The sequence below is a fragment of the Rhinopithecus roxellana genome, chromosome 4 (assembly GCF_007565055.1).
Source record: "Rhinopithecus roxellana isolate Shanxi Qingling chromosome 4, ASM756505v1, whole genome shotgun sequence".
In the NCBI taxonomy this organism is placed as follows: domain Eukaryota; kingdom Metazoa; phylum Chordata; class Mammalia; order Primates; family Cercopithecidae; genus Rhinopithecus; species Rhinopithecus roxellana.
In genome coordinates, this window is record NC_044552.1 from 29,212,785 (window position 1) to 29,229,015 (window position 16,231).

General features: G+C 41.2%; 1 protein-coding gene across 4 annotated transcripts in view; it reads right to left on the reverse strand.

The window, feature by feature from the left end:
* FKBP5 (FKBP prolyl isomerase 5) overlaps positions 1 to 16,231 on the reverse strand; it is a 116,148-nt gene that overhangs the window by 40,212 nt on the left and 59,705 nt on the right. For all 4 annotated transcript variants that reach the window (XR_004057007.1, XM_030929658.1, XM_030929659.1 and 1 more), the window contains exons 4-5: positions 9,158 to 9,300; positions 8,127 to 8,241 (exon numbers count right to left, since the gene is read on the reverse strand). Coding sequence is in view for 3 of the 4 variants with exons in the window: in XM_030929658.1 (XP_030785518.1) it covers positions 8,127 to 8,241; positions 9,158 to 9,300 (258 nt within the window). In the remaining variant the exon portion in view is untranslated. The remainder of the gene's footprint in view (positions 1 to 8,126; positions 8,242 to 9,157; positions 9,301 to 16,231) is intronic.

The window sequence follows — 16,231 nt, forward strand, 5'->3', positions numbered from 1 at the left end:
GGCGACAGAGCCAGACTCCGTCTCGAGAAAAAAAAAAAAAAAGATATATGACTAATTTGAAGATGGTTATTAAAGGCAAATGAGGTCTCTAATAACCATGGTAGAGCCAAGAGGATTTGCTGATGGATGACATGTAGTAGATAAGAAAAAGAGGAGACAGCCAGGCACAGGGCTCACGCCTGTAATCCCAACACTTAGGGAGGCCAAGGTGGGTGGATCACCTGAGGTCAGGAGTTCAAGATCAGTCTGGCTAACATGGCAAAACCCCATCTTTGCTAAAAATACAAAAATTAGCTGGGCGTGGTGGTATGTGACTGCAGTCCTAGCTACTTAGGAGGATGAGGTGGGAGAATCACTTGAACCTGGGAGGCCACAGTTGCAGTGAGCTAAGATGTGCCATTGCACTCCAGCCTTGGCGACAGAAAAAGAAGAAGAGGAGTCAAGGATCTTTTTCCTTACATCAATTAAAAGGAAGCAAAACAAATTAGTGAAACACAATATATAGGGCAGAAAAAATTAAGTGTCCACTAAATGTCTGACACTTTTGTTCATAACTATTTGTATTAGTCCATTCTCATGCTGCCATGAAGAACTGCCCGAGACTGGGTCATTTATAAATAAAAGAGGTTTAATTGACTTAGTTTCACATGGCTGGGGAAGCCTCAGGAAACTTACAATCATGGCAGAGGGGGAAGCAAACATACCCTTCTTCACATGGTGGGAGGAGACAGAAGGGCCAGCAGGGTTTCCCTGCCAGACACTTGTAAAACCATCAGATCTCGTGAGAACTCACTCTATTATGAGAACAGCACGGGAGAAACTGCCCCCATGATTCAGTTACCTCCCACTGGGTCCTTCCCACAACACGTGGGGATCATAGGAACTACAATTCAAGATGAGATTTGGGTAGGCACATAGCCAAACCATATCACTGTCACACAACCTGTGGGAGTGAAAATTATTCCCATTTTACAGATTTAAAAAAAACTGGATGCTCCAGGTAGTTATGCAACTTGTCTAAAGTCATAAAAATATCAGGGAGCAATTCCAAGATTCAAAACTCAAGTCCATCACTTTCAAAGCCTATCTGTCCCCTCCTCCACACCACTTCATTGTCTCTTTACACAGAAATGGCAGAAATTTAGTAAATCACGTATCTATAACAACATATTGTAATGGGTGATCAGTGTCTATTGTTCTTGTTCACTCTACAGCTGACTTTAGTTCCAGGTTTTATTTTATTTATTTATTTGAGACGGAGTTTCACTCTGTCAGGCTGGAGTGCAGTGGTGCGATCTCCGCTCACTGCAACGTCCGCATCCCAGGATCAAGTGATTCTCCTGCCTCAGTCTCCCAAATAGCTGGGATTACAGGTGCCCACCACCACTCCAAGCTAATTTTTTGTATTTTTAGTAGAGATGGGGTTTTGCCATGTTGGTCAGACGGGTCTTGAATTCCTGACCTCAGGTGATCTGCCCGCTTCGGCCTCCCAAAGTGCTGGGATTACAGGCATGAGCCACCGCACCTGGCCTAGTTCCAGGTTTTATATCTGGTTTCACATCTAAGTGTATCTGGTGATGCTATAAAGAAAAGGCAAACCAGTAAAGACTGAGAAGATTTCAAAAAGAACAAGGTGATCTTGGTTTTGAACAGGGACCACCTTTAGGGTAATCTTTGTTCTCCTCCCCTAGATAGCTAACTTGTTTAAAGGAGGAAAAACCAGGACATTTTAACCTTGACAAATGAAAGTATATCACAATAAATTTCTATAAAATAGATTTGTTCCAGAAAACCAAGGAGGTCTTTTGAGTGAAAAAGTAAAATCAACCATTTACTCTAAAATTTCCCAGGAAAGTACATTCTATCAAGATGAAAGACAAAAGATTAGTCATTGCCCTTTCTTTTGTTCTTTCTTTTTTTCTTTTTTTAAACGGAGACAGAGCCTTGTTCTGTTGCCCAGGCTGGAGTACAAGTGGCATGATCACAACTCTCTGCAGCCTTGAACTCCTGGGCTCAAGAGATCCTCCTGCCTCAGCCTTCTGCGTAGCTGGGGCTAGAGGCATGTGCTATCACACGTGGCTAAATGTTAAATTTTTTGTAGAGACAAGGTCTCTATGTTGCTCAGGATGGTCTCAAATTCTTGAGGTCAAGCCATCCTCCTGCCTCAGCCTCCCAAATTGCTGGGATTACAGGTGTGAGCCACCATACCTGGCTCCCTTTGTTGACAGAAACAGAAAAAATAAAATGACATAAAACATAATAAAATACAGGAAGAAAACCCAGGATCTAATGATATAACTAATGAGACTGGAATAGGGTGGAAATAATGGGGAAATGGGAACAGGTTAATAGGGATGAGGGGGGAAATGACACTTTTGAGTATATTGTTTTTTGTATAGTTTAAAATCATGATAATGTTTCGAATCCAAAATATCCAAAATCCATTTGAATATTTGGATATTCAAATATCCAAAATAAAACAAATAATTAAAATTAACCAGAGCATGGCAGGAACCCAAAATGGAATATAAACAGTAACAAATGAACAATTTGTTACAACTGAATAACACAATCACATTGAAGGGGGTGGGGAAGAAAGAAGTTACCTCAGTTGGAAAGCAAGTGTTTTGAATATACTATAAGGCCAATGACAAAAGGTACTATACACAAATATTTTCTAAAGTCAGTTTGTCACAGGGGTCTCGGTTAGCAATTCTAAAACCACCTTACATATACACTAGGATGGAGCCATGAGTATGCTGTGGAGAATAAGAGCACTTTCTCACTTCTGGAGAATGGAGTTTCAAATGAGCAAAGGGCAAGTAAACTTGCGGTGCTGGATTGGAACTGGAACTGCAACTGCCAGTGAGTATTCATGGTTTTTCACATATATATACAGGCTGGCCAGGTGCGGTGGCTCATTCCTGTAATCCTAGCACTTTGGGAGGCCGAGGCAGGCAGACCACGAGGTCAGGAGTTCGAGACCAGCCTGGCCAACATGGTGAAACCCCATCTCTACTGAAAATACAAAAAATATCTGGGCGTGGTGGAGGGCACCTGTAATCCCAGCTACTCCGGAGACTGAGACAGGAGAATCACTTGAACCTGGGGGGCGGAAGTTGCAGTGAGCTGAGATTGCACCACTGCACTCCAGTCTGGGTGACAGAGTAAGACTCTGTCTCCAAAAAAAACAAAACAAAACAACAACAACCACTATACACACACACAGGCTGATGTAGAAATACATACAGATGTATATGTACGTATGTTGAGGTTCATATGTTCTCTATCTCTCTGTCTGCTAAGAGGGTCTAGGAATGATGACATCTCATAGCAGGAGCAAACCTAGCACTCAGACCTTAGTTTCTAAATGCCTTTCTCCAATAAAAGGAATCAGGGCTCTTTGGAGAAATGGTCAGTTCCAGGTGTGGGGCAGGAAAATTTTAAGATGAGCCATGAGTGTCTTGTGGTACCAGAAAGTAAGGAAGTGCTTTAAAAAAATGGGGATAATATTGAAAGGACACAAAAACAAGCTCAAAGGAGTTTCCAATGGCCAAATCTGGGACAATCGGATCAACAAAATAAATACGAATAGTAATGCATAATAACTTACAGAATAAGTATACACAGGTCCATAATGGTATCAATCAACTGAATAAATATACGGTAGGATTCAAATTAATGTAGTGAGAATAACAGCAATAGAGAATTTACCATTAGTCAAAAGGCACAGTAATAACTGTTGCATTCAAAAATCAACAAATGTCAAAATGAGTGTGTAAAGCTGTGATATAAAACAAGATAGTACTTCCCTCCTAATGCTTTTAAATTACAAAAGGAAAATAGTAACTTTGCAGTAGTGAAACATGGTTTCCCACCTTAACCCAGTGTTCTAAGGTAACATCACCAGTAATGAGACATCAGTATCATGTACCTCTTGATAATGATGAAAGGCACAACATCACTTCAGTGGTATTTTTAAAAAATGCATAACCTCAATCTAATTAAAAACATCCCAGAAACCCAAATTGAGGGATATTCTACAAAATGGTCAGTTGTATTCAAAATAGTAGAGTAGGCTGGGTGTGGTGGCTCACGCCTGTAATCCCAGCACTTCGGGAGGCTGAGGCAGTGGATCACCTGAGGTCAAGAGTTCGAGACCAGCCTGAACAACATGGTAAAACCATGTCTCTAAAAAAAATTAAAAATCGGCCGGGCGCGGTGGCTCAAGCCTGTAATCCCAGCACTTTGGGAGGCCGAGACGGGCGGATCATGAGGTCAGGAGATCGAGACCATCCTGGCTAATACGGTGAAACCCCGTCTCTACTAAAAAATACAAAAAACTAGCCGGGCGACGAGGCGGGCGCCTGTAGTCCCAGCTACTCGGGAGGCTGAGACAGGAGAATGGCGTAAACGCGGGAGGCGGAGCTGGCAGTGAGCTGAGAGCCGGCCACTGCACTCCAGCCTGGGCGGCAGAGCAAGACTCCGTCTCAAAAAAAATAAAAATAAAAAAAAATAAATAAATAAATAAATAAATAAAAAATAAAAAATCAGGCATGGTGGCGTGTGCCTATAGTTCCAGCTACGTGGGAGGCTGAGACAGGAGAATTACTTGAACCTAGGAGGTGGAGGTTGCAGTGAGCTGAGATTGCATCACTGCACTCCAGCCTGGGTGACAGAGCAAGACTCCATCTCAAAAAAAAAAAAAAAAGGAAATACAATCTTGATCTTGAGTTTGATCTTAGACCAGAAAACGACAGTAGTGTAGTAACTGGTGAAATTCAAATAAGATCTGGAAAACAGTTACTGGTACTACATCAATGTTAACTTCCTGATTTTGATAAATGTACTGTGATTAGGTAAGATGTTAACATTTACAGGAAGCTGTGTGAAGCATATAAGGGAACACTCTATACTAGTTTTGCAACTTTTCTGTAATTCTAAAATTACTTCAAAACAAAAAGTTAAAAAAAATTGACTCCCATCACAAGGATTACCAAAAGCAAGATTTGATTAATTTAGTCTGCTCTAAAGTTGTCTCCACAGTAGTAATGTTGTGGTATTGTCTATAATTGGGAAAAGTTTTTCCTCTTAGTTGACAAAACCCTCCAGTTTAAAAATATATATTATAAATTACTGAATCTAGGGAGTTCCTGTATCCATAGGAGTAAACCTCTACCTTTGTATATACATTTGAAATTTTTCATAATAAAAATTTAAAATACACATTATAGACAAGCTTAAGTGCTTACTAATAAAGTGAAGATGATTTTCTATCATTCCTACAACTTTTGTAAATGTTTAGAATTCTATGATGGAGTTTTAGGGCTAGTAGGACCTTAAAAATTAAGAAGTTCCACCTTGCCTCACTGCATAGGAAGGATGCTAACGCCTAGAGGTGAAGTCTACTTGGAGCCAGCCTGAGACCAGGGCTGAGGCTGGAACCCTATCTCCCAACTCCTAGTCTGAAGCTATTTCCCTGATATTCTACATTTAAAGCTCTTCATGTATTGTAAAACTTATCCCAAATGACAATTTGGGATAAGTAATATTTATAACTGCTTCCCAAAACAACAGAATTTTAACTGATTTTCCAGACTCGTAGAAGTGAAATATGGGCTGAAAATAGTATATACTTTAAATATAAGAAACTCAGCTATTCTTGTTTTCTGTTTAAATGAACTCTATTTTAGTTTCTTTTCTTTTTTTTTAAGAGTCAAGGTCTCACTATGGTGCCTAGGCTAGAGTGCACTGGCTATTCACTGGTGTAATCACAGCATGCTATAGCCTCGAACTCCTGGCCTCTAGTGATCCTCCCATCTCAGCCTCCCAAGTAGCTGGGACAACAGGTGTACACCATTACACCTGGCTTTTGAAATCTTTATTTTAAACAGAACTTTTATAATAATAGTTCATGTTCCCATCCTTGTTGAATGATTTGATTTTTGTTCTTAATGGAAGTATTTCTCTGTTTTCTCACAACTCTCTTTTGAAGGATTTCAGCTCACTAATGACACTTCTCAAGCACTTATCTATGCAGAAAGCCTTTATTGAACACCAAATGTGTGTCAGGCACTGCAGGTAATGCTGAAAACAAAAGCCATGAAGAAAGATTCTGGTCCTCAAGCACTCACAGTATACTGGGATAAATGGGCAAATACTATTACAATGTAAAGTGACAAGTAGTATACACAGTGGTATATATAATTTGCTCTGGGAGGAAAGAAGAGTTAGCTATCTCAGTCCTCAGAGATGCCCCTTCTCCCACTTAGCAAATGAAGAAACGGAAAAGCTTCAGGTTACTCAATAAACACCAAAGCAGGACTTGAACCTAGGTCTACTGATAGGGAATAGAATGAACATTATTATCGAATATTGATCTAAATGATGAACTATTTTTTTTATCTTGATGACAGCTGATAAGATGGATTTGAGTCCTAAAGAGGATTATAATCTACTGCTCTGTTTAGTAACTCTGTAACCCTGGGCAATTTATTTAACATCTCTGAATTAACTTTTTTTTTTTTTTTTTTTGAGACGGAGTCTGGCTCTGTCACCCAGGCTGGAGTGCAGTGGCCGGATCTCAGCTCACTGCAAGCTCCGCCTCCCGGGTTCATGCCATTCTCTTGCCTCAGCCTCCCGGCTAGCTGAGACTACTGGCACCCGCCACCGCACCAGGCTAGTTTTTTGTATTTTAGTAGAGACGGGGTTTCACCGTGTTAGCCAGGATGGTCTCGATCTTCTGACCTTGTGATCTGCCCGTCTCGGCCTCCCAAAGTGCTGGGATTACAGGCTTGAGCCACCGCGCCCGGCCTGAATTAACTTTTCTTATCTGGGGACAGGAAATTTTACCTCTTAAGGCTGTGAGAAATAAACGAACAAATATATCGGGCAACTAATATAGTTGTTGGCACACCAAAGAGTTCATAGATTGAGAATTTCTTGTGGATGGAATTACTTGTATTCATTTTTGAGTTGGTAGAGGCTGGCAGCATGCCTGGCACGTAGATGTTAAATTAATATTTACTAAATAAAATTATTAAATAAATGTTGAACCTGAAACTATTTTTTTTTTTTTTTTTTTTTTTTTTTTGAGACAGAGTCTCGCTGTCTCCCAGGCTGGAGTGCAGTGGCGCCATATCGGCTCACCGCAAGCTCGGCCTCCCAGGTTCACGCCATTCTCCTGCCTCAGCCTCCCGGGTAGCTGGGACTACAGGTGCCCTCCACCATGCCTGGCTAATTTTTCGTATTTTTAGTAGAGACGGGGTTTCCCCGTGTTAGGCAGGCTGGTCTCGATCTCCTGACCTCGTGATCCGCCCGCCTCGGCCTCCCAAAGTGCTGGGATTAGAGGCGTGAGACACCGCGCCCGGACTTTTTTTTTTTTTTTTTTTTTTCCCCACAGAATCTCGCTGTTGTCCAGGCCGGAGCGCAATGGCACAATCACGGCTCTCTGCTGTAGCGTTTATCTCCAGAGCTCAAGTGATTCTTCCACCTCAGCCTCCTAAGTAGCTGGGACTACAGGGACGTGTCACCACACTTGACTAATTCTCTTGATGCTTTTTAGTAGAGATGGGGCCTCATTATGTTGCCCTTGCTGGTGTCGCATTCCTAAGCTCAAGAGATCCTCCCGCCTCAGCCTCCCTAAGTGCTGGAATTACAGGCGTGAGCCACTGTGCCCGGCTAAGACTATCTTTGAGATATATTCAACACTTTTTTTTTTTTTTTCTGAGGCAGAGTCTCGCTCTGTCACCCAGGCTGGTCACCCAGGCTGGAGTGCAGTAGCACCATCTTGGCTCACAGCAAACCCCACCTCCCGGGTTCAAGTGCTTCTCGTGCCTCAGCCTCCCAAGGAGCTGGGATTACAGGCGTGCACCACCACGCCTGGCTAGTTTTTTTGTATTTTTAGTAGAGATGGGGTTTCGCCATGCTAGCCAGGCTGGTCTCAAACTCCTGAGCTCAGGCAATCCGCCCGCCTCGACCTCCTAAAGTGCTGGGATTACAGGCGTGAGTCACCACGCCCAGCCAATATGTTCATTTCCATAAACATATTTTTTTTTAAGTCTCCATTTCATCCACATAAATGGTCCAACTTTTAAGGACTAGTTCCCTCTTACTTTAATACTTACTTTCTACTGTTGCTCCTTCGTTTGGATTTGAATATCCCTCTCCTTTCCGTTTGGTTCTCCGGATAATGCCTCCATCTTCAAATAAGTCCTCTCCTTTGAAATCAAGGAGCTCAATCTAGAAAGAAAAAAGGAATTCAGCTGAGAAAAGACCAAATAAAGCCAATTTAACATATGTGAAGGCAAGGGCAACCAATTATTTCATTTTACAAAATAAAGCTGTTTTAAAATGTATACATTCATTTATGCATCTTAATTATTGGAAAAGTAGCAAAAAAAAAAAAAAAACCCCACTATACTTTTCCATACTTGGAAAGAATTTCACATAATGATAATGTCTAGGACTATATCCTAAGGGACTGCAGTGCAAAGATAGGAAATACTAGGAACACTACCCTGTGGGCAAAAAGCCAGAGCTACAAGGTGCTGGTGTAGAACATTTTGTTTGAGGCCACAACTTTCCCACCCTGGATTTATGGAGTTCCCTTCTCAAAATGTAAGAATAAATTTCATGAATGTGGCCTACGACTGATTAAAGGTGTATTTTACCTAGCTGGGGTGGTTCTTAAAAATCAAGTTTTGCCAAATATATGTAATTTCAACACAGGTTGAATAATGTTTTATCACCATCAAACACTTCTAGAGAAGTGAGATCTGTGACATAAACCTTTATAATATGAAAATACCCTGCAACTTGACATAGGCATATTTCAACATTTATTGCCAACATTTCCATCCTGCATTCTCTGGTCAATTTTGAGTATGTCACACTCACACCATGGAACAGAATCCTTATTTCTAAGTGTAGTGTCTTTTGTGTATTTGGATATGACCTTTTTGTGCTGGAAACACATTTCTCAAAAAGCACTGGCACGTGCACCCTTGGGTTTGTGGGAAACAATTCAAGAAGCCGTGCTCCAAAATAAGTAAGTTGGATCTGATTCTCTATGGCTCCTTTTCCCACTGCCTGTTGCTTCAAAGCCATTCCTATTGTAGAGCAGATGCTGACAAGGCAACATCACACACATACTTGCCTCAAAAAAGAGAGTTGCATTCGAGGGAATTTTAGGGAGACTGCCAGCCGAGCCATATGCATATTCTGGTTTGCAGAGTAAATGGCATATCTCTCCTTTCTTCATGGTAGCCACCCCAATGTCCCATGCCTTTATAACTTGGCCTAAGAGAAAGGAAAAGGTAGTTGAAAGCTATAAGCCCTATTTAAAAATATTTAACTTTCATAAAACAAAAGTTCAAATTTCCAGTTTTTCATACTACATACTCAGCTAGAAAGTATGGGCTACAAGATGACAGAGTGCTACATACAAATAAATAAATTATTATTTTTTTCAAGGCTATCATAAAAGATTCCCTGTTGATCGGCCCAGCACTTTGGGAGGCTGAGGTGGGAGGATCGCTTGAGTCCAGGAGTTTGAGACCAGCCTGGGCAACACAGCAAGATCTCATCTCTTAAAAACAAAAACAAAACAAAACAAAAAACCCAAGGAACACAGCTGGGTATAGTGGTGCACACCTATAGTCCCAGCTACTCCGGAGGCTGTGGTGGGAAGACTGCTTGAGCCCGGGAGCCCAGGAGGTTGAGGCTTCAGTGAGTTATGCCACTGCACTCTAGCCTGGGTGAGAGTGAGACCTGTCTCAAAAAGGATTCCCTGCTGAAAGGGATGAAAGTAGTATAAATTCCTAAACTACTCAAAAATTAAGTCTGAAAACTGGTGGTAACATTATCCATGAAATATGGCTGTGTTCCAATTGTTGCTTAATTTATCATTTCAACTATAATAAGCACACATTTTCTAGGCAAAGATAGAACAAAAACAGTATTGAAAAATAGAGTTTGTCCTAAGGAAGCTTATAATTTAGTTGGGTAGACAAAAAAAAAAAAACAACAAAACAAGAAGTAACCAGAACAGTATAAATTGCATAAAACGGTCTATGAAACACATTTCTTCACAAAATTTAGAATCAGAAAAAGGTTTCTTTAAACAAAAACATATGTGACTTTTTGTCAAACCACAACTACAGAACTTAAAATGTTTTATTTTTTGCCTACTTCCAGGAAACTAAGTTAAATTTACTGCTCAATTGTAGGACTATATTAGGCTATATAATTGTAATCTCAATGTTTACAGTTCCTATGATGTGCATCATTATCTTACTGTAAGCAGTATCAAGTCCTTTGGGAAACAATAGAAAATTCAGGCAATTTAAAAGGCTAATTACATTTTGGTGGGGCATGGTGGCTCACGCCTGTAATCCTGGCACTTTAGGAGACCAAGGTGGGTAGATCACTTGAGGCCAGGAGTTCAAGACCAGCCTGGTCAACATGGTGAAACCCCGTCTCTACTAAAAATACAAAAATTAGCCAGGCATGGTGGTGTGTGCCTGTAATCCCAACTACTTGGGAGGCTGAGGGAGGAGAATCACTTGAACCTGGAAGGCGGAGGTTGCAGTGAGTAGCGATCATGCCACTGCACTCCAGCCTGGGCAACACAGCAAGACTCTGACTCAAAAAAAAAAAAAAAAGGCTAAATTACAAATGAGGTACTTTGTTAATCAAAAACATTAAGTATCTGGGGATTGGGCACGTTGGCTCACGCCTGTAATCCCAGCACTTTGGGAGGCCAAGGTGGGCAGATCTCTTGAGCTCAAGAGTTTGAGACCAGCCCAGGCAACATGGTGAAACCCCATCTCCACAAAAAAAAATATTGAAAAAATGAGCCAGGCGTGGTGGTGCCTGCCAGCTACTCAGGAGGCTGAAGAGGGAGGACTGCTTGAGCCCAGGAGGTCGAGGTTTCAGTGAGCTGAGATCATGCCACTGCACTCCAGCCTGGGCAGCAGAGTGGAGACCCTGTCCTGTCTCAAAACACAAAAACAAAAATGTAAGTATTCAAAGTGGGATCAGATAAGAGATGAACCCCAGAGGAAGTGAATTTGAAGTGAGCTGGTGGTAGGATATTAGGACAAGGGAAATCCTACATAACAGTATGTAAGCAGGGATGGATAAACCATTTGGCATTCACGATTTTAGCTTAATCTTCATTAAATATTACAACTTTTCCAAATGTCAGCTACATTTATTTCAGTTAAAAATATATGTTAAGTGGCCAGGAACAGTGGCTCATACCTGTAATCTCAGCATTTTGGGAGGCCAAGTGGGAGCATCCACTTGAGCCCAAGAGTTTTAAGACGGGCCAGGGCAACACAGTGAAACTCCATCTCTACAAAAATTTAGAAAATTAGTGCAGCATGGTGGCACATGCTTGTAGTTCCAGATACTTTGGAGGTTAAGACAGGAGAATAGCTAGAGCCCAGGAGTAAGAAGCTACAGTGAGCAATGATGTGTCACTGCACTCCAGCCTAGGTGACAGAGCAAGACCCTGTCTCTTAAAAAAAAAAAAAAAAAAAAAAAAAGTTATTCAAGTAATACATGCCTATTATTAAAACACCCATGAAAGAGATGGAAAGTGAAAGCGGAAAGGCCATCCATTTGTTCCTTATAAGTCACTGTTTTGTTTCTTTGGTATCCTACTGTGTGCTGTACCTTTTTAAAAAAAATTTAAAACACAAATGACAGTGAACTAGACATTCAGTTCTGAACTACTTTTTCATTTAATATATATCTTCATCCTCTTTCTCCAACAGTAGAAAGGAGGATGTACATTTTAGAGGTCAAAAATGCAGCATACTCTAACCTCAGACTACCTGGATTTGAATACCCAGTTTGCCTTTTACTATCTGTGTAAACTTGTGCAAGTTACTTAATCTCTGTGCTGCAGTCTCCTCACCTGCAAAATGTAGATAATAACAGTACTTGCCATATATTTTCAGTTGTTTTAAGAATTATTAGACAAAACACATCAAATGCATGGCATGGTGCCTGGCACATAATATGTATTTGATAAAGGAAAAACATTATCGGGTGTATAATACAACAATCTCCTATTGATGCATATATTACCAACAGTAATCTAATGAGACTACTTGTCCATTTATGTTTGCCTACTTTGCATAAATATATTTGGAGGGTAAATTCCTGGAAGTGCAAAGGTGATATGCATTTTAAATTTGATAGTTATTGCCCAACTGTCTTTATAAAACGGCTACTTTTTTTTTTTTTAAGAGACAGGGTCTTGCTCTGTCACACAGACTGGAGTGCAGTGGTATGAGTATTGCTTACTGCATCCTCAACCTCCCAGGCTCAAGCAGTCCTCCCACCTTAGCCCCCCAAGTAGCTGGGACCTCAGACATGTGCTACCACATTGGGTTCATTTTCTTCTTCTTCTTTTTTTTTTGTAGACAAGAGTCTCACCATGTTGCCCAGGCTGGTCTTGAACTCCTGGGCTCAAGATAACCTCCTGCCTTAGCTTCCCTAGTAGCTAGGACTACAGGTGAATACCACCATGATTTTAAATTTTTCTGTAGATACGGAGTCTTGCTACATTGCCCAGGTTGGTCTTGAACTCCTAGTCTCAAGTGATACTCCTGCTTCAGCTTTCCAAAGTGCTGGGATTACAGGTGTGAGCCATTGCATCGGCCCAGTTTTTTTCATTTTTAAGAGACAGGGTCTTGCTATGTTGCTCAGGCTGGATTCGAACTCCTGGCTCAAGGGATCCTCCCACCTCAGCATCTGAGTGGCTGAGACTATAGGCACTTGGCTTCAACTGATTCTTTTTTTTTTTTTTTTTTTTTTTTTTTTTTGAGACGGAGTCTCGCTTTGTCGCCCAGGCTGGAGTGCAGTGGCCAGATCTCAGCTCACTGCAAGCTCTGCCTCCCGGGTTGACGCCATTCTCCTGCCTCAGCCTCCCGAGTAGCTGGGACTACAGGCGCCCGCCACCTCGCCCGGCTAGTTTTTTGTAGTTTTTTAGTAGAGACGGGGTTTCACCGTGTTAGCCAGGATGGTCTCGATCTCCTGACCTCGTGATCCGCCCGTCTCGGCCTCCCAAAGTGCTGGGATTACAGGCTTGAGCCACCACGCCCGGCCCAACTGATTCTTAACAAGAGTTTGAGAAAGAAAAAGTAGCCTCCCCAACATCTGGAAACTGCTTGAACACTTACAGCTAGACCTCGGTGTTGTTCGAAGCTGGCCTAGGGATCACAGGGAGGCCATATTATTCTCCTGTGGGACATAAACAATCTCGCAAAATATCAACATGAGACAAGGTCACTCTGAGACTGTGTCCAAGTGAGACAAAACAAAAATACTTCAAAATTTTGTCTGGCTGGGCGTGATGGCTCACACCTGTAATCCCAGCACTTTGGGAGGCTGAGGCGAGTGGATCACCTGAGGTCAGGAGTTCGAGACCAGCCTGGCCAACATGGTGAAACCCTGTCTCTACTAAAAATGTAAAAATTAGCAGGGCGTGGTGGCACATGCCTGTAATCCCAGCTACTTGGGAGGCTGAGGCAGGAGAATTGCTTGAACCTAGGAGGTGGAGGTTGCAGTGAGCTGAGATCACGCCACTGCACTCCAGTCCCATTTCAAAAAAGAAAACAATTTTTTTTTTTTTTTTTGTCTAAGCCCAGAGGAGAAAAACAAGGTCACTGTGCATTTTACAAAATACCAAACATCCCCCTCTCCTGGCTAACATGAGTGACTGCTGCTTCTCTACCAGTTCTAGCTTTGGTCTCACTCTAGTTGGCCCATTTCCTAATAAGATTTATTAAGATACCCAAACATAAATCAACCCACATCCTAACAGCATCCGAGAAAGCTCTGCTTTCTTAAAACTCCCCAAAATCACCTAATACAAGCCCAAGTCCTATAAAATATTCCTTCTAACACTCTTACTGAAATACTCCACAGTTTGCATGGTGTGTATCCTCCCTCGCAAGTAATGAACCAACGTGTTCAACTATAGGTATATTCCTAGTGGTCTGCGGCTGCAGGGCACTAACAAGGCCCACTCAACTGATGGAAGCAGTGTGTGGGACCACACCGCAGAACAGGAAACCAGTTGTATCACTCAGTATATTTGCAAACAGAATGGAGAGCATCAATTAGTCTGGAGTAGGTTAAGCAAGCTTCTACACCACATTTCCTTAAATTCCTAGAGGTAAAATTACTGCACCAAAAGCATAAATACTTTCCTTTTTTTGAGATAGGGTCTCACTTTGTTGTCCAGGCTGGAGTGCAGTGGCACAATCTTTGCTCATTGCAACCTCTGCCTCCTGGATTCAAGCGATTCTCGTGCTTCAGCCTCCCAAGTAGCTGGGATTATAGGCACGTGCCACTATGCTTAGGTAATTTTTGTATTTTTAGTAGAGACGGGGTTTCACCATGTTGGTCAGGCTGGTCTCAAACTCCTGACCTCAAGTGGTCTGCCCACCTCGGCCTCCCAAAGTGCTGGGATTACAGGTGTGAGCCACCATGCCCAACCCCCAAAGCATAAACATTTTAAAGATTCTGCATCTTTAGGATCTCAGTCATAGGTAAAATACACCAAGAACAGGCCGGGCGCGGTGGCTCATGCCTGTAATCCCAGCACTTTGGGAGTCCAAGGCAGGCAGATCACAAGGTCAGGGGATCGAGACCATTCTGGCTAACAGGGTGAAACCCCGTCTCTACTAAAAATATAAAATATTAGCCGGGCGTGGTAGCAGGGGCTTGTAGTCCCAGCTACTCGGGAGGCTGAGGCAGGAGAATGGCATGAACCCGGGAGGCAGAGCTTGCAGTGAGCCGAGATTGCGCCACTGCACTCTAGCCTGGACAACAGAGCAAGACTCCGTCTCAAAAAAAAAAAAGAAAAAAAGAAAAAAAACACCAAGAATATATAACGTCAATTTATTCTTACACTTGATCTAGACTTCAATTTTACTAGCTTATACACAATTTATCAATTTCAGGAGTCTTATTCCATTTGTAATAAAATATAAAATGAGAATATATATATACACACAAATGTGTAATATAGCTATTACTAAATTTAAATGCTTTTTATATGTATGTAACTATAGGCAGGTGAAAAAGTTTAAAAGTATATAAAGCCTAGTATAAAAACAATTTATTATACTTTTTCTTCCTTCTGTAATGTAATACTTCTGGCTTAAAAAAATTATATAACATATTTTAAGATACAACATTTTAATCACTTAACACTCTCATTTATAATAAAGACTATAGTGACCACTTCAGAACATTCTGATTACATAATGTTTCCTCCTTGAGTTAAAAAAAAATGCTTAATTGTGGGGGGGAAAAAAAAAGAATTTACCACCTTAGTTATTTTTTAAAGTGCACAGTTCACTATTTTTAAGTATATTCACATTGTTATGCAACCAATCTCCAGAACTCTTTCGTCTTGCAAAACTAAAATTTTATACCCATTAAACATTTCCTCCTTCCCGAACCTTTGGCAACTTCTATTCTTTCTGTTTTTATGAATTTGACTACTCTAGATAGATAACTCATATAAGTGGAATCAGACAGTATTTGTCTGTCACTGGATTACTTCACTTAGTATAACGTCCTCAAGGTTCATCCATGTTGTAGCATCTGCCAGATTTTTTCTTTAAAACTTAAATATTCCACTGTACGTTTTTATTACATTTTGTTTATCTATTCATCTATGATGGACACTTGAGTTGCTTCCACCTTTTGGTTGCTGTTAACAATGCTGCTACAAACATGAGTGTACAAATATCTCTTCAAGACTCTGCTTTCAATTCTGTTGGTTATATGCCCACAAGTAGAATTGCTAGATCAACATGGTAACCCTATTTTCAATTGTCTGAGGAACTTCCATACTGTTTTCCACAGCAGTTGCACTGTTTTACATTCCCACCAACAATGCATGAGGGTTCCAATTTCTCTACATCCTCATCAACACTTGTTGTTTTCTGTTTTTTTAATAGTACCCATTCTAACCGGTATGAGGGTGATATTTCACTGTGGTTTTGACTTGAATTTCCCTAATGATTAGTGATGTTGAACATCTTTGCATATGCTTGTTGTCCATTTTTATATCTTCTTTGAAGAAATTTCAAGTCCTCTGCCCAGTTTTTAAAAATTTTTTAGACATAGGGTATCACTATGTTGCCCAGACTGGTCTTGAAAACCTGGCCTCTAAGTAATCCTCCCACCTAGGTCTCCC